General features: G+C 41.5%; 1 protein-coding gene across 1 annotated transcript in view; it reads right to left on the bottom strand.

The window, feature by feature from the left end:
• Window positions 1–6,629: 6,629 nt before the first annotated feature.
• OPN5 (opsin 5) overlaps window positions 6,630–26,354 on the bottom strand; it is a 32,353-nt gene continuing 12,628 nt past the window's right edge. Inside the window, exons 2-6 of the mRNA XM_030558424.1 lie at window positions 21,340–21,459; window positions 19,162–19,332; window positions 17,258–17,592; window positions 8,897–9,126; window positions 6,630–6,693 (exon numbers count right to left, since the gene is read on the bottom strand). Of these exons, the coding sequence (XP_030414284.1) occupies window positions 6,630–6,693; window positions 8,897–9,126; window positions 17,258–17,592; window positions 19,162–19,332; window positions 21,340–21,459 (920 nt within the window). The remainder of the gene's footprint in view (window positions 6,694–8,896; window positions 9,127–17,257; window positions 17,593–19,161; window positions 19,333–21,339; window positions 21,460–26,354) is intronic.

Raw genomic sequence — 26,354 nt, 5'->3', positions numbered from 1 at the left:
CACCACTACCCAACTCCTCCTCTTGGGAGTGGTGGTTGTGGAACCTCCATTCCTAGGACAATGCATCGCATGCCTTCCAGTCTATGGGGTCTCCTTGTGACAAGAAGCAAACATGTACAACCCTTGTTACGTTAATAAAGCCATGTGTGGGAACCTGGTTGTTACTCAGTTTATAGCTGGTTCAGATTCTCGGGTGTGGCCAAGCTGCACTTTGCACCAGATGCAAGTGGTGGACACAGGGAGCTTCAAACTAGTTTATACTTCTCCAGTACTTGGATAGCTTGTCACCTTTTCTCTGGCCGTGCCCTTAGGCGAGGTGGGTTGTAGCACAGGAGATGCTTTGGAAGCCTTATGTTATTGAAGAATTCCCTCATGCTCAGTAGGAATCCAGCAGGCTAGTTTAAGGTGGTTTTGAACCGGTCAACTTAATCAAAGCAGAATAAATTTATAAAAATTGGGCTAGTTGTTTCAACTTGTATAAAGACTGGATGTTGGTCAGACTGTGATTCTATTCCCACTTATTTTTTGCAAATTGTTGAAATTACAGAGTTACACCAGAATAAACCCCCATAAGTGAGATCCAAATCATGTCCTTCATCTGGCCAAGGTCCAAGGAAAATTAAAAAAAATTAAATTTAGGACCCACTCTTGCCTGCAGACCGCCCTTATCACTAGGTTTAGCATTTCCCACAATGTCAGTGGAACCCCCTCACAGTAGGAACCACTTCATGAGCCAGCACTTAATGTTGGCAGGTCCCAGCCCCACGTTTAGAGCTAGGTTAGGCAACAATTGTGGTGTAAGCAAGTTCTGATATGTGAATACATTTGTAGCATCAAGTCACAGTGCTTAAGCCCATCTTTAACCTTGCAGTAAAGACTAGTGTGGGGTGTAAGTGGCAGAAAGGGCCTCGCACTGACTCTGTGGACTTGGGTGGATTTCACTGTTAAAGCAAAACAAGAGGAACACAAACCACACAATGGCAAGGAACCATCACAAAAAACATGCTCCTTTGTTTCAGGTTTTCAGGGTGAAATCCTGATATCAATGACAAAATTCCCACCGATTTCAGTGAGATCAGGATTTCACCCTTAATGTGGAAACACAGGGCCAGCTGAATTTTCTGTTGGCATAAATGGGTGAAGCACCAGACTTCAATGGAGCTGTATCCATATACACCAGCAAAGAACTTGATCCAGCAAATGGAGCGAAGAGGGAAGTTAACTCCATCTCTGTGAATTTTGGCTCTGAAGCACTGAAGGTAGGATAATATCATGACACTAAACTCCACACTGACAAGTGTGCCACTATCTACTTCATTCTGTAACTACAAACCTGTCTGCCAAACTAAATCAATTAGTAAATAAATATGAAAACATTATCAATGTAAAACTATATTTAAATTACTTTCTGAATAGCTTACACTGGAGCCTCTAGCACTAGGAATGATTCTATATACAGCATATATAGTTAAGTTTTGTAATGAGATTTGGATTTCACTTATTATTCACCTAAAGTCAGGGTGCATTTCCTATATTACTAAATTCTGCTTTCTTAGAAATATATCTCTAAAATATATATTCTATAGCTAAAATATCAAAATGTATAACCACAAGCCCCTAGTAGTTGTTTTATAAATATGCACGTCATTTTCTACCATTTATTTTCCCCTTCAATTACAATATACATGAGTCTAGTGGTTTCTAAACATAATCTGTTGTACATATACAACTATACTCTCAACAGTTCACTGGTATTGTTGAAAATGCCCTGGTTTAAACATGTTGAGTTTAGAGATCAATGTGAGACCGGGCTATTTTTCACTGATGTTGGGGAGCTCTGTCCCCTCTCATTCAGGCACAATTTGGGGGGGGGAGAGGGAGAAATAGGGCTGTCATCAAAAACCCTTTGTCTACCTATTTTGTCACCACCTCCCCCAAAATATTTAAGTGTATCCAGAGCTGTGAAATAACAAAGTATTGTCTTATTATTTGTTTGTACCCCCCATCTGTCTGTATTCATTTGTTGTCTCTAGTCTTGCAGATTGTAAGCTCTTTGGGGCCACGACTGTTTTTTTGTTCTGTTTGTACATTGCCTGTCACAGTGGGGTCCTGCTCCAGGTCTAGGGCTCTTAGGTGGTAACACAAATAATAAGTAATATTAATAAAAACTTCACAATAAGTAAAGATAAGTGTCAGGCAGAAAACATATTTTTGTCACATTTCAAAGAAAACTGCATAAATCATAAATTGCAATATTTCATCTCAGCCTGAACTACATGCATTGCATATTTGGCACTACCAATAAATACCCTGTATGCAAGCTGTGGAACTTTATTGAGCAAAGCCATTTCTTTCACAGAAAAGTAACTCCAAGCAGAGTGAACCCTAACTGAATTGGCACACCTCAGTGCCTTGCAGCAATCTCTAACCTTCACTCTACTTCACTCCAAATGGACTTTCTCTGCATGCGAGTTCACAAGAAGATGACTTCACTGCATGCAATATAGCCACCTATACACAGGGGTCATTACTGACACTCCTTATAATAAAAACACCAATGGTAGGTTATCTAATCTGTTCTTGAATATCCACAGAAATGGTGCCCCAACGGCTTCACTTGGGAGCCTGTTCCCTTGCCCTAACCCTAATCTTTCCTTCTTTAGCTTCAGGATTTGTTTGTTTTTCATTCTACCATCTTCTGAAACTGTGAATAATTCCCTGCCTTCATTTACATTATCACCTTAAAACTATTTATAGACTGACAAAATTCACTTCAAACCATCTCTATTCTAGACTACTTCAACTTAATCATATCAGCTTCTCCTCAGAGCCTCCATTGCTTCTACTGTAGCATTTTTCCATCTTTCTCTCCCAATAACTTTGCTAAACCATGGGGACCAGAACTACATGCAATGGGTCAGCCTCTAATCACACCACTATAAATCAAAAGTAACTCCACTGAATTCAGGAAGCCTGATTTTCCGCTGTGTTGGACAAGATTCTCAGCTGGTACAAATTTGACTCTTAAGTGTAAAACCAAACCAGATCAAAATGGTTGGGTCAATTCTGACTACACTTGCAAGTCTGAAGGTGGAGGGTGAGAGGTGGGAGTGTCAAAAATTAGAAACAGAATCAAAGGCATCAAGCACCTGTGCTAACTAAACTAACTAAGCTCCTTCCACCCTGGATGAGAACCTTTGCTTCAGTTCTGCTCACATTGTATGAGCAAACACTTTTCAAACTCTTCAAAGGCTGGGGATACTGTTACATTTCAGTGCATCACTTTCTTCAATTTTTTGGATAACATAAAAGTTTCTGTTTAATCTTCTGCCGGCCCAGGTATCTTTTGCTATATCAGAAAACTTAGCAGAATTCAATTTTTATTTTTTGATAATTTTGACAGCTAATATTGGTGTTAAGCCTTTTTATCATTTTACATTTTCACCGATGTACAAAATTATTGGTTTTAAGCATTTTTTTTCTATTTTTTATCAATTTAAATGTTCACAGTTGTGAGAAATTAGGGACAGGACCAGGAAGTACAGGGTTCAGAGAGGAATTGTTTAATGACCATACATATTGAGATTCAAGAAGTTAAAGAGCTATAACTGATAAAACACAAATTGTCAGCATCACATGTCAAATGGACAAAGTCAATATCCTTAAATCAAACACTGATAATTTCTCAAGCAGCATTTTTCTTACTTTGCCTATCTGTAAATGTCACCTATGGAAACATTTTTTTTTGTCAGTTTATGAAATGTACGATGAAATCAACGTTTATGGATAAAAAGCTAATCCTTCCAAGCCTATCTATCAGAATGAGCTTGTCTCCCCTTCTAACCTTTCAGTAGCCTTTGAAATCTGTACAGGAGGCACTTACAGCTTTATGTCTGGGTTCCATTTTCTCCATTGTCTATATCTACGTGACAAGCTAATCAAAAAGTCTTCACATCCATATAGCCTGTGTGACTTTGCCATCTGCGAGCTGACCTGTAACCTTGAAATAGACAGCAGAGCTAGATCTCACTGAGTCAACTAAGGTGCCCAAGATAGGTAAATATTAAAGGATAATGCTGTCCTGTTTAGGACTGGAATTCAATAATTTTCTTTATCCAGGAGGCACTGGAAATAAGTTTAAGTTTCCACGACTTTACCTGACATCACTTTGAATCAGGACAGTTCAGTCTAAGTGTGCATATAAGGCATATAATGAGATATGTGAATAAATAATATTATTTATAATATTTATTCAGCATTTGTGTTAATGTTTATGCATAAAACCAAGAAGTTCCTTAACATAGCTAAGACACTGAATTACTGAAAATACCATAAAAAGATCTTTCAGAGTCATATTTCACACTCATTCATGCTGACTTGCTTTTATTTTTTCAGTAATTTGACTCAAGCCCCAGCCCAGTTTATGGATCTTATGAGGAAGTTTTATAAGATTTTCATACACTGTCCTTGTGAAATATGAATTTTATTTTTAAAGGTGAGCATGATCAACCATTGGAACAAGCAAGCAAGGGAAGTGGTGGATTCCCCATCTCTTGTCATCTTCAGATCAAGACCAGATGCCTTTCTGGAAGATGTGCTTTAGCCCAACATAAATTGTTGTGCTCAGCGCAGGGGTAAATAGGTGAAATACCATGGCCTGTAATAGACTAGATGATCTAATAGTTCCATCTTGCCTTAAAATCTATTAATTGAATGAGATCTACAAGGCCTTATTGGGGTTTACATGAATTATCTGTAAATTAGAGTATTATACACTTAATGCTTCAGGCCCTGATTCAGGAAAACATCCCTATCTAGAACATGCTTCACCTTCTACCGAAATGCAGCCACCTCTGTGGAGTGACAAATGGCTGTTTAACAATGTATAATAACACAGCTAATTGTTCAGGGCAAGAGATGAAGAAGAAAAGTTTGAAATTGAAGGAGAAATTTAGGCAGGAATTGGTCAGAACCCTGGTAACTCTGACCACTATCATGAACTCTGATATAACAAATTTCCATTTGTAGGGCCACGATCTGCAGGTCTCAGTCAATCCTTAGTCATCCATGGACATGAGTGGAAATTTAGCCTGACTAAGGACTGATTAGGAGCTGCAGAATTGTTTCATCACCAAATACCTGCACCTTGCAATGGAAGCCGGATTTGGCCCTTAGTAGGTTGCACTGTGCAAATTGCAGTGTTGGTCATACTGAAATTATTCTATGGGGAGGAAAAATCCCAGCTTCCCTAGAAGAGCCTTCCACAAGGCTCTTCCAGGAGTTACTCAAGTCATTTCCTTACTTAACTATTTTGAAAGGGGAAACTGTATTCTCCCTCATTCCAAGCCCAGGATCTACAACATACACTTTTCAGTCCCTTGTCTGAACATCAATCGATACAGTGAGAACTGTTTATAGTGCTGCTGTGGAATGACAATATGATAAAAGCACCACAAGTCTTCTAGGTGTAATGACTCGTCTCAAACAGGCTATTAGTTGAACTTCTCTCTTAAATGTTGCCTTTCCTTCAAGGCTTGGTTTAGGGAAAATTTTTGACTCACAGAATTATTTTAGGAATAATCAAGACTAACCACATTTTTTAGATTTTATATTAAATATGAAAGCTGCTTTCATTTGAAATTAATTTATTTTGTATTTGAATAAGGTTTTCTTGATGAAATAATATATAAATATCAGATATTTACCTTTAGTGTCTGTCTGTGTAATGGTGCCTACATTTCAATGGTCAATCCAGAAAAGAAGCGGAAGGTGGTGTCTGAACCAAACTGTACATAATTATTATGGAAGCTGTGTGTGTGGCTTTATAGTTAAGGTCAGGGGAGGGCTTTGCCACTGGATATATAAAACCAGCATCATAAGGGATGGGTATCAGAGCAGTGATTGTGTGCGTGTTGGGGGGAGGGGATGTGGAATATCTGTTTTATACATTTGATCTTTTACTGGTTATCAGCATTTCCATCACATCGCACAGCATTTTCACCCGGCATTCCTAGTGCTTAGAGATGGGCAAACTATTGTACCAATAAATTACGGGACCAATTTAACCCTTTTTTATTTGTGGATTCTCCAGGAATAGACTCTGCTTCTCTTTACAAATTTGTTCATGATTCAAGATTTCATTTGCAAATACATTTCAGCCAGAGTAGCTATTGACAAATGCCTTGCTTCAGTTTTGACTTTTTGTAGTGCATGATTAATTTCTGCTGTTTGGATTGGATAATGTTGATAAACAGGAAGAGGGAAATCAAGCGATTTTAAGATAGCCTTATAAATGCATAGCATGAGTTCTCACGAGACTTTCACTTTCCATGAAGAAAAGAGTCACTCATATGAACGTAAATAAAATAAAATAAATAAAAAAGGTTTAGAATCCAGACAAAGTGAATTCACAGTTTTAATTCAAATGAATATTCTCTATATTTTCTTCTTTTATTTGCCCAGCTCTAATGTTGATACTCCAAGAAGGGTGAAAAATCACATGGTATCTAGATTAGTGGGGAAAATAAATACTCAAATAAATTTGCCCATATATTTTAACTAATTTGCAAAGGAAGAAACTGAGAAGAAAATGATTGTCAGCATGTTTCCATACACCTGTCCATATGCCGTCACACCTCCAGGTGGGTTTCGTTCATTGCTGTTGGCTCTCTATTTCCAGATATCGTATACAGCCTACAGGAAGGAAAAATATGGTCAAATTGCCTGAAATAACCTGGCTTTATAAATGATTAGGGTTCCATTCCTGCAGATCATTTTATTCATCACCAGACATACGGAAATCCTCAAGTCCTCACCTAAGGCTACACTAGCCCTTCTGCAGGTATAAAAGCTGGGCGAGGTTGTAAAAAACCTCCCTCCCACGTGGAACCCCAGCACAAAGCCTAGACACACACTCAGTCCTTACACTCCCCAAGCCCTTCCACATGAAATATAAGGGCCAAAACCATATATGGACTAGCAGAGTGGTATTGTGGCAGAGGGAGACAACTTCTATTAAAGCCAGTAGATAAGGTAGTTCTTGTTTCCACATAAAAGAGAGTTGTAGACTAGGGGTGCATTCTAAGGCTTGGCCTACATGGAACAGTTATATCGGGATAGCTGTGTAGGTGAGAGGTGTAAAAACCACACCCCTGCCTCATGGGCTGTGAGTATCAAAGGCAGGGGAAGGTTCAGCCTACCCAAACTGTCTGCGTGGCCCCACTCACACTCCACCCCCAGACTCCCTCCTGCTTCCCACCACCAGAACTGAGTGGGGCCAGGGGGCCATAGCCCTCCCACTTTTTGCCAGGGCAGACTCCACCCTCTTTCTCTCCTCTCCGAGGCCCCAACCCCCAGCCACACCAGCATGGAGCCCAGGCAGCTGTGGGGAGCCACGGCAGACCCTCCACACACCTGGGGTGCAGGGGGGTGGGGGCTGAGAGCAGGGTGGGCAGGGAGTGGGGACACGGACCAGGGACTGCTCAGGATCCCCGCACCATGGGTGGATAGAGGGTCCACCACCACAGCTCCCCACAGCTGCCCATCCAGCTCTAAACATGGCTGGACTGTGGCTCCAAGGCTCATCCACCTGAGCCTGGGTCCCTCCACCTACCCTGGGCGGGGACCTGGGACACGGGCAAGGGGCTGCCTTTGCTGCCACCTCAGGCAGGGGTCCCACCTCACCTCCCACTTTTGTCAGGGCTCCGGTGCCTTTGGTCCAGGCTGGTGATAGTGGGGGCCAGCCTGCAGCTTGGGATATTTAAACCTAGGCTGGACAACACGCAGGAAAATACACTATAGAGTGCAGTTCTGTAATTGGTAACGGAATGGATGATGAAAAGGATCTGGTCTGTAATTTCTCTAATTCTGTGAAAATTCCATTCTGTACTTCCGCACCAGAGGATGCTGTTGGAATCTGAAATGCTGATGCTTAAATCTTCCAGCATTGCTGGGCCCTCAACACCATTGTCCACAGGTTTGGTGGTGAACAAGAAACTGATATTTTTTGTCAATAAGGAAAATAAAATGCATAGATGGTGCCAACACTTTAGCATCCCATACAGATAAGAGGCCAAATTCTGCCTAGGATACACCCTATGCATCCCCAGGGACACTGCAGGCTTTTAAGGGCTGGTTTAGCCTCAATTATATCACTAAAGCAAATAGCTTGGAAAGATTCTTTTTTTAATTAGGCACTTCTGTGAATAAGAAAAATGCCTCATAGAATATTGAGGCTGGAAGGGACCTCAGGAGGTCATTTAATTCAACCTGCTACTCAAAGCAGGAGCAATCTCCAGACAGATTTTTACCCCAGTTCCCTAAATGGATCCCTCAAGGATTGAACTCATAACTCTGGGTTTAGCAGGTCAATGCTCAAACCACTGAGTTATCCCATCTGCCCACTATTTAGAGATAGACCCTGGAATGTGCTGAGCATATGCAGCTCCCACTGACCACTGGGAATTGCGGGCTTTCAGTACCTTTCGGGTTTGAGTGCTTATATTAGGTAGGATGGTAAGAGTGTGACTGATTCAAAGCCCACTGAAGTGAAAGGGAATCTTTCCATTCATTTCTTTTTTTTGACTCACGACCTAGACAAACTATTTCTGTGTTTCAGATGACAAGCTAATCACCAGTTACAGTCAAGAAGAAATTGTCCCTCATTTTTATACTACAGATGTGGGTACAGCTAAGAGTATTAGCAGGGGAGGGTTGAAACCTTCCTATGCAGTATCCAGCACTGGCCACTAGGTAAAAAAATAAGAAACTAGGCCAGATGGACTATTCCTGTATTCCAGGATTGCAGTGCTTATGCTCTGTAAAGATTTTAGAGTAACGAAATGAGTATCCAGAAATCAAAATGTTTTCAGGTTGCCCACTTTTTTCCAAAATTTACCTGGATTTCTTCAAGGAGCTCTTCTTCTGCAATGAACGGCAACAGGAAAATTTACAATCAATGACTTGGTAAATAATTGGGTTGTACATAGCTGCCGATTTTGCAAGCAAGGTTGGGACGACTGAAACTTGAATGGGCACTGAGTTTGGCTGTCCAAAAGCTGACCACACTGATACCACGGCATATGGGATCCAGGCAATCAGAAATCCTGCACAGATCAACATTGCCACCTTGTGAGAATAAAAAGAAAGGAGAGAAAACAGTTACCTAAGAGAGTGGTCTTTACTGATGCATCGCACTGCACAGTCCTCATATTTCCCAGAGTTGCAGACAATGTGAGAGTGCGTGCAACAGAATGGAAAAATGACCCCCTGCCTCAGATAAGGTCTGCAGTATGAACCAATGCTGTAATTTATTTCACTTTTCCTTATCTATCTCCAGCTGTAATTTTGCTTGACATATATAGAACAAATAGGGATTCTGTTGGCCCAAATCTTTCCTTGAGCTCATTAGGCCAGACTAAAAGTGAAGAAACTGAACAAAAAGTCAGCAAATTATGATTCTTTGAAGTTAAATTAAATGAGTATTTACTACACATATATAAATAAAGAGAAAACAAAGAGGTGGTGACATTTAGAAAAGGATATTTTTATATATCCTTTATAAACAAAAGTCACCTTGTTCTTGGGAATTTAACACTAAGAGAAATTATGTGAAACGCCAAAGTCCTGGATAACGTTAAAGTGATCTGCAATCATTTAAAAATTTGTGCTGCTTAGGCCACAGGTTTCGTGCTTATCTGAAATACTTTTTACTTCTACAACCTCTTTCCCCCAACTGATCCAAAACATGCTACAGATGGGTACAATACGCTCATCTACCAGTGCATGGGCATCTCCAGTGGTTCTGGTACCCAAACCAGATGGGGAAATACGCTTTTGCGTAAACTACCGTGAGCTAAATGCGATAACTCGTCCGGACAACTATCCAATGCCTCGCACCGACGAGCTATTAAAAAATTGGAATGTGCCCAGTTCATATCTACAATAGACTTAACCAAGGGGTACTGGCACCCATGCAGGGGTGTATGAATTTAATGTACTTCCTTTCAGGCTGAAATGCACCCACCACCTTCCAGAGGCTGGTAGATGGTCTGCTAGCAGGATTGGAAAAATATGCAGTTGCCTACCTCGATGATGTGGCCATTTTTTTCTAACTCCTGGCCCGAACACCTAGAACACCTGGAAAAAGTCTTTGAGTGCATCAGGCAGGCAGGACTAACTGTTAAGGCCCAAAAGTGTCAAATAGGCCAAAACAGAGTGACTTACCTGGGACACCAGGTGGGTCGAGGAACCATAAACCCCCTACAGGCCAAGGTGGATGCTATCCAAAAGTGGCCTGTCCCAAGGTCAAAGAAACAGGTCCAATCCTTCTTAAGCTTGGCCGGGTACTACAGGCGATTTGTACCACACTACAGCCAAACCACTGCCCCACTGACTGACCTGACCAAAAAGACCCAGCCAAATGCAGTTAAGTGGACTGATGAGTGTCAAAAGGCCTTTACCCAACTTAAGGCAACGCTCATGTCTGACCCTGTGCTAAGGGCCCCGGACTTTGACAAGCCATTCCTAGTAACTACAGATGCATCTGAGCGTGGTATAGGAGCAGTTCTCATGCAGGAGGGACCGGATCACAACTTCCATCCTGTCGTGTTTTTCAGCAAGAAACTGTCTGAGAGGGAAAGTCACTGGTCAGTCAGTGAAAAGGAATGCTATGCCATTGTGTACGCCCTGTAAAAGCTACGCCCATATGTTTGGGGACTGCGGTTCCAGCTACAAACCGACCATGCTGCGCTAAAGTGGCTTCATACTGCCAAGGGGAACAACAAAAAACTGCTTCAATGGAGTTTAGCTCTCCAAGATTTTGATTTTGAAATTCAACACATTTCAGGAGCTTCTAACAAAGTAGCTGATGCACTCTCTTGTGAAAGTTTCCCAGAACCCACTGGTTAAAATTTGTCCTTGAAATGTAGAAAGTCTTGTAGTTTACATACTTAATAGTATATGTAAAGGTGCATGTGTTGTATTAATCTGTTTATTCTAAAGTTCTAGAAAAAAATCACCGCCAGTGAGGCTCCCCACTGTCTGCGATTTGGGGTGCGTGTCATAAACAGATAGTTAAGGGTTAATGTCTCTTTCACCTGTAAAGGATTAACAAACAGGGAACCAAAAAACACCTGACTAGGGGACCAATCAAGAGACAAGATACTTTCAAATCTCGGTGGAGGAAAGCCTTTGTTTGTTTTTGGGGGGGTTGGCTTTGTTCTCTCTGGAATCTGAGAGTGACCGGAGGTACTACAGGCTCTAATTTTTATTCAAGTAGTAAGTGCAAGTAGAAATGCGGTTTAGTCTTTTTAATTGTTTTCTTTATTTGCAAATGTGTATCTGGCTGGTAGAATTCTAATGTGCATTTGGCTGGAAGTATGTTAAATTGTATTTCTGCTGAAGGAGGTTTTTCTTTCTAGTGTCTATAAGCTGAAGGCCCTGTAACTTTTACCTTCTAAATTACAGAGACAACTTTTATTTTTTTTCTTTCTTTTTATTAAAAGTTTTGCTTTTAAGACCTGTCTGATTTTTCCCCTTGTTGAGGCTCAAAGGAACTGAGTCTGTACTTACCAGGGAAGGAGAAGGGAGGGGAGAAGGGTGGAATCCCTTTGTTTTAGATTCACGGAGCTTGAATATGTCTATCTCTCCAGGAGCCCAGGGAGGGAACAGCTGGAGGGGAAGAGAACGGGGGGAACAAACCTGATTTTTCTGTGTTGTGATTCAAGGAGTTTGAATCAGGGTAATCTTCCAGGGTAACCCAGGGAGGGGAAGTCTTGGAGAGGCACTGGTGAGGGAAAGAGTTTACTTTCCTTGTGTTAAGATCCAGGGGGTCTGGGTCTTGGGGGTCCCCAGGGAAGGTTTTGGGGGGACCAGATTGTACCAGGCACTCCAAGTCCTGATTGGTGGCAGCTATCAGATCTAAGCTGGTAATTAAGCTTAGGGGAATTCATGCTGGTACCCCAACTTTTGGACTCTAAGTTTCAGATTGGGGAAAGATACCATGACATGGTGACATTTAGAAGGATATTTTTATATATCCTTTATAAACAAAAGTCACCTTGTTCTTGGGAATTTAACACTAAGAGAAATTATGTGAAACGCCAAAGTCCTGGATAACGTTAAAGTGATCTGCAATCATTTAAAAATTTGTGCTGCTTAGGCCACAGGTTTGGTGCTTATCTGAAATACTTTTTACTTCTACAACCTCTTTCCCCCAACTGATTCTAAATACACATTCACTGAGCCTCACAACACCCCTGAGAAGTAGGAAGTATTATTTTGCCTCTATTTCATAAATGGGAAACTGAGGGCTAGTGAGACTGAGCCCCAAAATTTCAAATTGGGGTGTCTAAGGCTTGAAGTCAATGGGAGCTGGCTAGTGCTCAGCACCTGTAATATCAAGCTACTTATTGAAAGGCCTAAAGAGGGATTTAGGTGCCCAACTCTGTACACCCAAATCTGAAAATTTTTGCCTAAGTGACTTGCCAAGTCACCAAAGGAGCCAAATGAGCAAAAGAAGTGGTGAAGACAGGAACTGAATCCTGGTCTCCTAGAGCCCAGCCTTACAGTGAAAGCTCAAGGCCGTTCTTCCTACCACTCATTTGAACCCCTTTGCCATCACACTACAAACCTTGAAAGACCAAGGTCTCTAGAGAGATTTCCAGGATTGGGCTGAAATATTTCCTGTTCATGACTCAGAAAGAAAACTAGGTTGCTATCCAAGTGTTGTGTGTACGGAAGGAGCGGTAGCTCTCTCCTCTCTCTGTCCCCCATTGCCAGTCAGTGCAGTGAGGACAAAGGACTAGGGAGAGGAAAACAGACTGCAGCAGCTGGTGTCAACACAAGGATTCTTCCTCCCTTGCAGGCAGTGCTGATGTTGTGTGATGGCATCACCAGCACCCTGGTGATGCCATCACCTACCTGGCAGTAGGTCATGGTGGAGGGTTGGTTGTAATAGGAGGGTTAAAGTCCTAAGTAAGCCTCATTTCCTCCCTGTGCCCAGGATGGCATCTGGAGAACAAGAGGTTTCTAAGGCAGGTAATAAGAATCCTTCCCATCTTCCACTGAGAAAATGCAGATAACGTGATTACTTTGAAGTGTGAACAGGTCAGAAACTGAATGTGTATTTGTCACTTGCAAAACACATGCATTGACGGACCTATAGGGATAGCCATAACTCTTGTATTTCACTGGTCCATTGCAAAATGACATCGTTGAGAATTTAATACTTCTATAGAGTTTTTTTTTAACCAACTTATAGCAGGAATCTCATTCTCTGTTAAATTCTGATATTTTGTGAATAATTTCTATAGAATCCTATTTAATTTATGCAGAATCTCATTGGCTACATCCCTATTAAATCGTAAAAGGTTTTCATAGGAGGTCAGGAAAAGAAGATCTACACGCAGTTGTTTAAAAGTCAAAAAGTATTCTAACTGAGCTAAAGTTTTGAGTCATTTATTTTACCTGAACAAGTGTGCCCATACCTATACGTAATATGATACAGGTTCCATATTGCATCACATGATATTGTGTACTGAAGTTCATGTTTGACAGCACTACCATAATTCATAGGGTATTGCACAGCATCCTAGCAGATAATAGTACATGAATAGTCATTTGGGAGAAGTAATTAGAAGGATTACAATACAAATCTTCAGTGAATGCTCTGTTCTGAAGCCACCTGAAGCCTTTCAGATATTGTGTTTTTCTCAAGCTCTGTTCCATGTGTTGATATTCTTAGTGGATGTGATTTCAATATTCTTGAAGAAGTAAATTACATAAAGATTTTAAACCTTCCTCCCCCCCCCTTTTTTTTTTGCCATCTAACATTTATGAGCCAAAAAGGGAAACTCAAATTCAACCCCCCTTTGAAATTTTGAAGGTGGATGATGGGATTCCACTTCCCAGACCCAAACCTGCCCCAACATTTTGGGTTCCAGTTAGGATCTGAAAGTAGATGGGACATACTGATTCAGATCTGACAGAAATTTCACATGAACTTCTGCCCTTCCAGATGACAGAGATCTCATAAAAACAACTGATTTCATATTTCTGTAATACTGGATCAAAATCTTCCAGATTTAGAATCAAGATCTTTGCACAGAAGGTTCTATAGAAGTGCAAAATATGATTGTAAAAGCAGCACTGCAGGTATGCTGTATCTCTGTAAATAAAGCTACCAGAATTTGGGGTTCTTTCTACTGTCAAGGCAGCAGCAGCTAACTAACCAAAACTATTCCCACAGCTGTATTAGCTTGACTGATTATGCTGCAGGTGGTCTGAATTCCCAACAATGTTTTGGCTTTGTATACTATGTAGATACATGTTTATCAGATGGAATTTTTAAAATATGTTAGGAACAAAAAGAATCTTGACAATAGTATTGGCCCGTGACTAGATGGAAATGGTAGAATTATCAATAGTAACGCAAAAAAGGCAGAAGTGTTCAATAAATATTTCTATTTTGTATTTGGGGGAAAACAGATGATATAGTCTCATCATATGGTGATGATAACACTCGTTCCATTCCACTAATATCTCTGGAGGATGTTAAACAGAAGCTACGAAAGTTAGACATTTTTAAATCAGCAGGTCCAGATAACCGTAACCAATAGTTTTAAAATAGCTGCCTGAGGAGTTTGCTGTACTGTTAATGTTGATTTACGATAAGTCTTGGAGCATTAGGGAAGTTCCAGAATTCTAGAAGAAAGCTAATGTCAATGAGATGACTCAGGAAATTATAGGCTTGTCAGCCTGACATCAGTCCAGGGCAAGATAATGGAGTGACTGATATGGGACTCAATTAACAAGGAATTAAAGGAGGGCAATGTAATTAATGTAAATCAGAATGGGTTTGTGAATAACAGATCCTGTCAAACTGACTTTATATCTTTTTTTGATGAGATTAAAAGTTTGGTTGATAAAAGTAATGTTGACATAACATACTTAGACTTCTGTATGGCATTTGACTTGGGACACAAATTTAATTGGAAAACTAAAATATTATAAAATTAACATAGATCTGAAAATGTAATTGTGTAAATGGGGAATGATCATCAAGTGAATGTGTTTCTAGTGGGGTCTGTGGGATTAGGTTTTGACCCTATGCTATTTAACATTTTAATCAACAACCTAGAAGAAAATATAAAATCATCATTGATAAAGTTTCAGATGAAACAAAAATTGGTGCAGTGGTAAATAAGGAAGAGGACAGTTCACTGACTGAGAGCAATCTGGATCTCTTGGTAAACTGGACACAAGCAAACAATATGTGTTTTAATACAGCTAAATGTAAATGTATACATGTAGGGACGAAGATGTAGGCCACACATATCCGTGTAGGATATGGGACTCTATCCTGGGAAACAGTGACTCTGAAAAAGATGTGAGGATGATGGTGGGTAATCAGCTGAACATGAGTAGAACCCTGAGCAGATACAAAATTTGTATCCACATCGAATCCATGATCCGCAAAAATGATCCACGGGTATTGGCAGATATAAAGTGGATAGCCGCAGATTTGCAGGGCTTTCTATTAAAATTTGGATCCGCATCCATCCACCATCCACAAAAATGGTCCGCGGATATTCACATCTGCATCCATGGATGTGGATATCTGTGGATATAAAGTAGATATCCGTGGATTTGCTGGGCTCTAAACATGAGCTCCCAGTGTGTCATTGTGACCAAAAGTGCTAATGCAAGTCTGTAGTGCATAAACAAGGGAATCTTGAGTATGAGTAGATATGTTGTTTTACCTCTATATTTGGCACTGGTGCAATTGTGAATGGAATACTGTGCCCAGTTCTGGTGTCTACAATTCAAGAAGGATGTTAATAAACTGGAGAGGATTCAGAGAAGAGCTGCATGAATGATTAAGGGATTGGAAAACAAACCTTATAGTGATAGATTCAAGGAGCTCAAACCATTTAGCTTAACAAAAAGATTAATGGATGACTTGATTACAGTCTATAAGTATCTACATGGGAAACAAATATTTAATAATGAACTCTTCAGCCTAGCAGAGAAAGATGTAACACAATCCAACGTCTGAAAGTTGAAGCTAGATAAATTCAGCTGGAAATAAGGCAGGTGTTTTTAACGGTGAAGGTAATTAATCCCTGGAACAATTTCCCAAGGGTTACGGTGGATTCTCCATTGCTGACCATTTTGAAATCAAGATTGGATGTTTTTCTAAAAGAGCTGCTCTAGGAATTATTTTGGAGAAGTTCTTTGGCCTGTGTTATACAGAAGGTCAGACTAGGTGATTATAAAGTCCCCTTCTTGCCTTAGACTTTGTGAATCTATAAATCTATTATATGTATTGCAACCACTTGTTAATTTCAGTTCATTTCCAAACATGGAAAGAAAACAAACATGTAACTACTAGTCAGTGTGTTACAAGTCCCCTCCCTCACCCAATATCCAAGCCACAGAAGATGTGATTCTGTTTCTGGAAACTTTGGCTCTTTGTCTCTGGCTCTAGAAACTGATGGTTTTAGCGCTGGAGGTTCTCAGTTCAATACTCCAGTGTCAGCCAAACTCGTGGCTGACATGTTTGCCAAACAGAAAAAGGGTACAGTTGGATGGGGAACACGCTGCTATATTCCCAAGCTTATGGTAGGGTTTCTTTAAAAAAGAGCTGCAAAAATAAGGCCGGGGTAACCAAAAATTGTGACAACAGAGGCCATCTTGGCATTTCGTCTGAACCTTAATTTTTATAAAAAATTCATTGTGAATCTTTAATCATAAAGAAATTCACATGATCACATTTTCTTGTACGTGTATCTTCTTTGATAGAAGAATACAAATTGTCCACAGTTTTATTTCACCAGTAATAAAATCCCACTTTTCATCTATCTATTTTATTTCACAGTGATACCTGAGTGCCTCACAAACATTTTTAAATTTATCTTCATGACCACACCTGTGAGGTAGGGAAGTATTATTATCCCCATTTTACTGATGGGGAAACTGAGGCACAGAACAATCACATGATTGGTCCAAGGTTACACAGCTTCAGGCTGGACCCATCTCCAGGGTCTCATTTTAAGTACCTTAATCACAACTCCATCCTCCCCTTCCTTCAGCTGTGCCTTGCAGATACAGGAGAGTAAGGGCTGCAACTAACATCACAGGCCACCACTATCTTGTGCTTGTGACACATTAGAGCTTCACAAATATTCAGTACCAATTATAGGATCTATGGTTCTTCCCACCTGGTTTTATGGTCTGACAGTTTTCTCCTACCTACCTTGGTCAATTTAATTTCCAGTACATGATTGTTTTGAATCCTGGTGTCATAATGAGCAACTTCTTTGGCAGACGACTTGACTTTTGCAATGATTTTAACATAGGAAAACACAATCACAGCAGTTGGGAGCAAGAGGCAGAAGAAGAGAATATTCAGAATAAATGCCTGTCCAGCCACTGAAGCCTGAGCCAGCCACCAATCCAGAGTGCAGGAGGTTCCAAATGGCTCTGGAGCATAGTTCCCCAAACCAGCAAATGGCACAGTAGCCCAGAACATAGCGTAGGCCCAGATTATTGCCAGGCAGATAAAGGCATGATGTCTCTTAAGCCAGGTACCTGGAAGATAATTCAACAATTATAATGGTAGATTATATATATTTGGCTAAAAACAACTTGAAATTCTACACCTGCAATTAAGAGCTGGTCAGACCATTTACTGCAAACCATTTCATTGTTGCATTTGTCACTCTATTATTGTTTTGAACCTCTCTTGGTTTAGCAGAGAAAGGTATAGAAAGATGCAATGGCTGGAAGTTGAAACTAGACAAATTCAGACTGGAAATAAGATGTGCAATTTTTTTTTTTACAGAGAGTTTAGCTAACCATTGGAACGATGTTCTTAGGGATGTAATGGATTCTACAACGCTTGGGGTATGTCTACACTGCATCTGGGAGCATGCCTCCCAGACTCATGCTAGCTTATGCAGAGTGTGGATGTTGTAGCATGACAACAGTGGCTTGGGCTAGCCACCTGGGCTCAGACCCTGGGGGTTGGGCAGGATTGGATATAGGCAGCTAGCCCAAGCCACCACGTGTAGCAACATCCATGCTGCTATTTTTAACATGCTAGCTCAAGCAGAGCTAGTGCAAATCTGTCTGCCCAGGCTGAGAAGGAACACTTCCAGATGCCATGAAGACATACCCCTGAAGTCTTTAAATCAAGACTGGCTGTATTCCTAAAAGATATGTCCAAGTTCAACCAGAAGTTATAGGCTTGATGGAGAAACTACTTCATGAAATTCTATGGCCTATGATATACAGGAGTCAAAGCAGATGATTATAATGATCCTTTTTGACCTTAAAAATCTATGTTTCTCAGTTACTACTCTCAGTACCATGGATTATTACAACTGAAATAATTATAAAAATCTAAATTTACTAATTTACTCACCACTGTTCATATTATTTCTTTATTCCTCTTATTATAATATTTACTTGGGCTATGAAAGCAGATTAATCAAAGTAGTCAGTTTTGTTCCTACTCCTGTTCACCTTCTGGGTGAATGCCTTCAGTGCTACAGGGTTTGGGTTGCAAACACTGCAAAAAATTGTTTCCTCAATGAAATTTTTAAAAGCGCATGAAAGCATTTCCACTGAAGCTAGATTTTGTAAACTAAATGACTGTTTGGGCCTAACCTGACCTCTAGGGACTTTCCCACTGTTCTGAGGGATAGGTAGGGTGACCATATACTCTTTTTAAGCCAGGACTGTCCCTTTTTTAAGCCATGTCCTGGTCGTCCTGACTTTGTTGGCAAAAGTGGGCATTTGTCCTGTTTGCGCTTACTGGCATGATCAGCTAGCAAGAGTAAACAGGACAAATGCCCACTTTTGTCAAAAAAGTGGGGTGTGATGCACAGGAATGTGGGGGGGGAGCAGCGATGCCAGCCATGCAGTGGGGGGCAGTGCTCAGGCAGGGGGCAGGCAGGCAGGGCTCAAGCCAGCCCCACGTGAAGAGCGGGGACAGCTTGGGCCAGTCCCGCACAATGTTCTGCTTTCTTTTTGGAAAAAGGAATAGGGAACATGATTCTTATACTTTTCTGCTTAATGCTGCTAAACAAGTCTCCAGTGAGGTTGGGGAGAGAAAATCGCTATATAGTGTCACTCAATGCCAATTTTCCTTCTTACCATAAGTTAAATGACAAATTTTCAGGTATCTATCCAGGCTGACAGCTGTCATGGTGATAAGACTCCCACAGCCAAAGAAGAAGCCGGCCCATCCATACCAACGGCAGCCCAGCCAGCCAAACACCCATCGGTGAGAGAAGAAGGAAATTATACTAAATGGTTTTCCGACAACTACAAAGAGGGGAAACAATGAGTTATTGGAAAAGTTGGTGCTGTCAAAATAATATTTAAAAAAAAACAAAAAACAAAAAAACCCTAACTTTACTCAAAATACAGGACACTGAGGGGAGATCAATGATAATGCAGGCATCTTCAAACATAGGGTAGAGCAAGGTAATTGCCTTTTGCCCAGGAGGAAGATCAAACTTGTCAAATTTGCAAATATTTTCTGGTTGATTAAAATTGTATTTTTCAGTAAATAAACTATTCATCTGAACAGTTCTGCCCTGTGCTAGTCACAGCATTACATAAGCAGAAAAAGGCTGAACTAATCAAATTAATTATTTGTTGCAAAGTATTCACTCCATGTTAATTATAGACCTTTCACACAAAGGCATAGAGAGATTGATTTGGTCAAGGATCATACTCTGTCTTGGAATAGGGAGGAATAGAACCCAAAAGTCCTGATCGTAAAATGCTTGCTCTAATCACAAGTCTAAACACACTTTGAGATGCACACTACAAGCATGCATTATCCAGTAGATGGCATCAGAAATGAATGCATGTTTGCAAATGTCACCAGCAAGCTGATATTTCACTATTAAATGAGTTGGATTCACAGGGCATAATTGATGTATGAGACTGGAGTTGTTTCTTGCCTATCTGGAATTCATTTGCCGCATTTCTAAGTGCTACAGATGGAAAACAGCTAATGAATCATTCTAAGGGGTTTATCTTGACACTAGAGCTGACATTTTTATGATAACACTCTTAGAAACAAGCAAATCCCACAGCAGAGACTTATTTGTATATCCACAGGCTGATCACTCAGCCAGAAAAACATCAGCTTTCATAGATCCTCAGACCCAGTCATGCCATTTCCTGGAAAGCGTAATGACAATGACTTTTCTCTAACAAATGAGATATAACAGTACTGGGATCTAACGAAGTTTGGAGCTGCCTGTTCCTTTAAGCTATCATTTGTACCACACTGATGACACCCTATGGTCAGTTGGGTGAATATCAGGTGTAGATTTCGGGTGGATTTCCTCAGGCTCCTGCAGTCCAAGCCATTTTTTTCAAAAGGGATGTACACTTCTTCTGCCCAGTTCTGCATAACTCTCATGAGTGTGATGAGAATTGCAGAAGCAGTCCCGATGTCCCGATTTTATAGGGACAGTCCCGATTTTGGGGGCTTTTTCTTATATAGGCTCCTATTGCCCCCCACCCCCTGTCCTGATTTTTCACACATGCTGTCTGGTCACCCTACAAGCATTAGATTAAAAAATAAAGTATCACCAAGAGCTAGGCACCTCCACAGTGCTGCACAGTCTTCTAAAGGGTGTCTATTCTCACCCCTGAACATATTCAGATATAGAGTTGGGCGTACAGGTCTTTTCCTGGGTTGCTTCTTCTTTACAGATTGACACAGACAGTAAAGCATGGCTTTTTACAGGAAGGAAAAGAGGCAGTGTCCCATTCTTAAAAGGGTAACTAGGTAGAAAATTATTCGATTTGAAGATATCAAAGCCCTCGATATTCCTCACCCCTCGTTCTAAGGGGTTTTTTCAGTGTGTGTTTATATCCCTGGTATATATAACATTTGGTAGAACTGAAATATAGTGCTTTTCAGCTGTTATGAAGGCTGTTTTGTATTGATCATACCAAATTTTACAACGCGAGCTTCTGAGATTTGAACCTGCATGGGCCCTTTGCCTGATTCAAGATCGCTGGAATAGGTCATATTTCTCTTCATATTCATTCTTTTTCCAGGGGATCTGCACCTCCCTAAAATTGCTCTTATACTCTTTCCAATTTTTTTTTTAATGTGGAAACAATGGAATAGAAACAGTATGGGCTGAGTTCCGCCATCACAAGCACACCCTGGGCTCCTATTGTCATATGGAGGGGTCCCATCCGCATAACACAGGGTAGAATTTGGCCACACATATCATGGCCAAAAAGAAATAAAAATAAAAAGGCAAGGAAAGTAAAAGAAGAACTAAAACACTGAATTACCTGAAATCCCCAAGTCACACACGGCTAAATTGACAGTCATTATCTCAGCGGGTCTGAGCTTCTTTTTCCGTTTCAAGGACATAAAAAGAACATAGCCATTCCCAAAAGTGGAAAGAACTCCTGTAATAAAAATATCAAAACAATCTTCACTTAAACAAAATTGCTGAGAAATGCTTCCCCACAATTCTTTGGCCCAGCAGTGTCTTTATTTTCATTCGGAGCTTCACAGTTCCAGAGAAAGAGGTCAACAAACTAGAAGGAATTCAGAGAAGAGTAACAAAAAGGAGTACGGTTCAGGTAGGTAGGATTAGGGACCAATCACATGGAAGGCTGTAAATCAAGGAAACTGAAGAAGTGTGTGTGACAATGCATTAAGAGTGACAGGTTGGAATTAGGTAAGGGAGAATTTAGATGCAACATCCACAAAAAGTGTTCTAACTGTGAGATAATAGGCTATGGAATAGTGAGGCGTCACATCATTTAAAACTTGACAGAACAAAATCCTGGAGATTACAGTGCACTCAGTCCAGTCCCATTCTGGAAACTGCTGTGGTGGAAGGAAAAATCATCCTCTGGGGGAGGGCAGGCGATATTTGAATTGCTTGTCTCCACTGTGGGTGATCTAAGGGAAAAGACAGCTTTAGTTTATGACCAGGGCACTATAAGAAAGTTATAAAAGACAAAAAGTGATCAAACCAGAGGCTGCGGACCACTACATCACAGCCACCAATCCCATTCAGGCAGCCAAACAGAGGCTAGGCATAAGCGGATGCCACTCTTGTCATGTTTTAAATTCCCAATGAGGACAAATTCAGCATGAAATGTGCCAAACAGTGGTGTACAGTTGATAGGGAAAAGTCAACCTTCCCCTTGTTGCAGGCCTGAAGCCTTTTCCCTGTAGGCCTTAAGTCTTTAGCTAAAAGCAAAATTTAGAGCTTCTGCTTAGTTTGTTTGTCTGTATAAAGGGCATGCAGGGACAGAAAGGTGGTCAGGGCCCCAAAAAGAGGAACTGGAATTGGATAAAGGGGAACCAGGAAATCTGTTAAGTTACAACAGCTGAGCTTGCTGTTGGGACTACAGAAAAGGTGTTAGAACAGTCAAACAGCAGACTTGACTGGCAAAGACAATAACAGGAAAAAGCCATAGCTGGAAAATTGGGGCTCTGCCATAGATGGAAAATTAATTGGTCAGCTTGCTTGTTATCAACATTATATTCCAAATAAGGCAAATAACGTGTAACCAGCATGCTACGTTTTGCGATTTTAACCTTTATAAGCATGGTAAAATTTGTAGTAAGCAGAGTAGCTTGCCTCTTGAGTGGGGTCACGCTGTCTCTCCCTGCATATATGCTTGTATAAAATAAAGGAGCCTCAGGCTGTCTGATCTAAAATCAACCGTATGGTCAATTTTCCACAACACATTATATGTCCCATAGAAACTTGTTAGAAATGAGTGAGAGTGTAAAAATGATGTAACTGGCTTTATTTATTTATTTTTAATCTTGTCCCTCTGCAACTCACCACACCCCATCCCTTTTCTGAATCATAGCATCTGTCCTCCTCCCATCCCCCTACTGACTTCCTTTCCCTGGTTGCCCATACCCTCTACAGTTCCCACCAGAGTAAAATCAGTGTACCTCCCACCGAAGAAGAAAAGCAATGTCATGGACCATGGTAGCAACTAATAAGAGGATGTAACAAGGCATCTCAGTTATACAATTTGAAACAACTTCAGTGGTGTACTGTGAGAGTGCATTACTATACACAGTTTAACCCCATCCCTCCAGCCCCAGGGATAAATCCACATTGACTTAACAGGCAGTTTAAATGAAAACACATTTTCCCCCCTCACACAATCATCCATAGCAGTAGACATTCCTGCTCCACTTTTACACTTCATTTTCTATTTCCACAGAGGATTTAGTTCCAAAACATGTGCACACTGCTTCAGCTTTGGGGTTTCTTTTTCCATGTTTATTTGAACATAAAGATGCATTTCTGACATTCCAAAAAAAAGGATCTTGATCGTGGTCCTATTTAAATCAATAAGATCTGAGCTGTGAACTCAACTATAGCACTTGAAGCCAACACTAGTAAGTCCAGGAGCATTAAATTCATTTTTATATTGAGTTGAGCAGCTCAAGGGAGGTAAAATGTAAAGATTGCAGTCAAAATTAAAGTGAACACAATCAAATGCTTAAAATTATTGAAAGAATGTAGTGAATGTTAAAGCATAAATAAATGTTGCAAATTAGAATACAGTTGTTCCGCAGCTCTGTCCCCTCTGGTTTCTCCATGTACATGTCCTCATGGTTGAGTCTGGTGCTCTTACCTGCCCCAGGGTAGAATCACACGATTCCTCCACTCTCAGACTAGGAGCCGGGCTACAGTACGATGTGTATTAACTGTTCTTACCCTGCAGGTCTGACTGAATTCTGGCACCTGCGATTCTTACCTTCAGGAGCCAGTGACCAGTGGTATATGGTGACCAATCAGCCTTTTTAAAACAAAAGTATTGTTTATTTAGCAGTAGATCAAAGCGTAAGAGGAAAAGGGTTTTAAAACAACGGTCTACATGCATGTCTCTCTTACCTAAAGCCATCCCATCCTATAATGAAGATCTAGAGCTTGTCTATACAGTGAGGTAATGCGCACTACGGGGGTGTGACTTCTAAAGTGCACTAACTGGTCCAAGCAGACCCTGTAGGTATTCTTTAACATCATGCTGTTTTCCTATGTTAAAGCACACTAGGGAAATTTTAGTGCACAACAGCAGAGTCTGCATGGACCAATTAATGCACAACACATTAGTACACTTTAGAAACCAGACCACCCCCCCATACAGCTCATTATCCTGCCATGTAGACAAGCCCCTCGCCTAACTTCTTCATACAACACCTGCAGGCTCCTGTACCTGTGTCTGAGTCTGGTCCCGCCTCCATACTCTCTCACCCCCTTTGTCCCTGTTCGACTGCCCTGCTTTGAACCCCCTCTGCCCAAGTTCTTTGCTCCCCTGTGTTTGGCAGGCCTTGGTCATTCCTCATTAAACCAGTTGAAGGCTGGTCAGAGACAGAGAAAGTCATCAAAGCTAATAGTTCTGCCATCATCCCTTAACAACTCTTAAGTGTTTGCTGATAGGAGGCTATCTTAAACCGTTCTTCTCCTTCCTGCCTCCATCCAGAAAAAAACCCTATTAACTTTAACCAATACTGTCATACAGTAAATAACAAAATCCCAATAACCAGGCTGTAAGGATCTGTGGACTAGACCCTAGGTTTGCAGAGCATCGACTAGCTGATGGTCCCACAGTGCAGCCAGGAAGTAATGCAGTGCTGTCGCCGCGGAGCACTGTGGAGAGTAAGCGCCACAGGAAATACCACCCAAAGGACCCAGAGTGATGATACCCTGCAGCATGCTGATTGGCTAAGTACCCTATTTCACCAAAAAGTTGTCTGGGCAACCATATGGTTTTCAGGCTTGTTAGGACCCCAGATCTACCTGTGATCTCCGATCTCCAATTCTGGCCTGAAATCTGATTCCAGCCTGGTACTGTCTCTGACCCCAGCCTGACTATGACCCTGACTTTTCTAGTGATTCCTCCAAACCCTGCTCATCGACTACTGCCCTGATGTGTGGACTCCAATCCAGCTGCGATCACTAAGCCAGACTGCCTAAGCCCTGGTCCCTCATACAAGCCAACATATATTACTCATAAATTATCACAGTGCAGCTCCAAATCCATCACAATCACCTAGAAAAGAAAGAGAGGAATGGAAAAGACCCTAGCTAGATCTGTGTGAATAACTGATTTTGGGGGGTGGGGGATGTTTTCTGGACATACAGAAAAAAAAATTCATTTTGGGCTGACCATAAACAAAATTTTTGGTGAACTCCCAAAATTCTCTCTCTCTCTTTCTCTCTCTCTCTCTCTCACACACACACACACACACGCACACACACACTCACACACACATTTTTGTTTAAAATAAAATTGAAGTAAATTTCAAAATGAAAAGTCAAAATGCTTCAGTTTCAAAATCTTCAATTAAATATTTCAACTTTTTTTTTTGAGAACTTGGTTGGTTTGTTTTTCACACAAAATTCACCCAATTTGACTCTGTCACAAGGTAACTGGTGAGCCCTATTCAGATGATGGGTCTGGGATACATTTGGGACTATAAAGGGTCGTCAGAGGCCACGAAGTGACAGGTGGAAGGGAGTGATGGGGACAGGAAAGGACGCCATACCAGAGTGGAGCTAACACCTGTGGTGGTTCCCTGGAGCAAGGGGACAGATGCTCAGGGAAGCAGCTCTGGGTCAACTGCTCCAGGAAGGAAGCATAGCTGACTAGACCTGGGAAGCTGCCAGGAGCAGAAGCCCCAGAAAATCCAGGGAGGAGTGGCACTGAAGCTAGGGTTGCCAGGAGTCTGTTTTTTAACCAGAACACCCAGTTGAAAAAGGACCCTAGCAGCTCTGATCAGAAGGGCTGTCCGGGCCATTAAAAGTCCGATTGGTGTGGGACTGGCAGGCTCCCTACCTGGCTCTGTGCAGCTCCCAGGAAGTGGCTGGCATGTCCCTCTGTCTCCTAGGTGGAGGAGTGACCTTGGGGCTCCACACATTGCCTCCACCCTGAGCACTGGCTCCCAGCTCCCATTGGCCAATGGAAGCAGCGGGGGCATCACCTGCAGGCAGGGGCAATGCACCCTGGCCACCTCTCCACCTAGGAGCCGGAGGGACATGCTTGCTGGGAGTCACCTGAGGTAAGTGTTGCCAAGAGTCTTCACCCATCACCCCCTCCCACACCCAAACCCATTGCCCCAGCGCTGAGCCCCCTCCTGCAACTCAAATCCCTCATCCCCAGCCCCACCCCAGAGCCCACCCCATCATCCAGAGCCATCACCCTCCCCATGCACTCCAAACCCCTCAACATCAATCCAGAGCCCCTTCCTGCACTCCAAATCTCTCATCCTTGGCCCCATCCCAGAGCCCACACCCCCAGATGGAGCCCTCATTCAA

This window comes from Gopherus evgoodei, chromosome 3, assembly GCF_007399415.2.
Source record: "Gopherus evgoodei ecotype Sinaloan lineage chromosome 3, rGopEvg1_v1.p, whole genome shotgun sequence".
NCBI lineage: Eukaryota > Metazoa > Chordata > Testudines > Testudinidae > Gopherus > Gopherus evgoodei.
The sequence above is the reverse complement of the archived record's forward strand: the minus strand, read 5'-3'. Positions and strand labels throughout refer to the sequence as shown.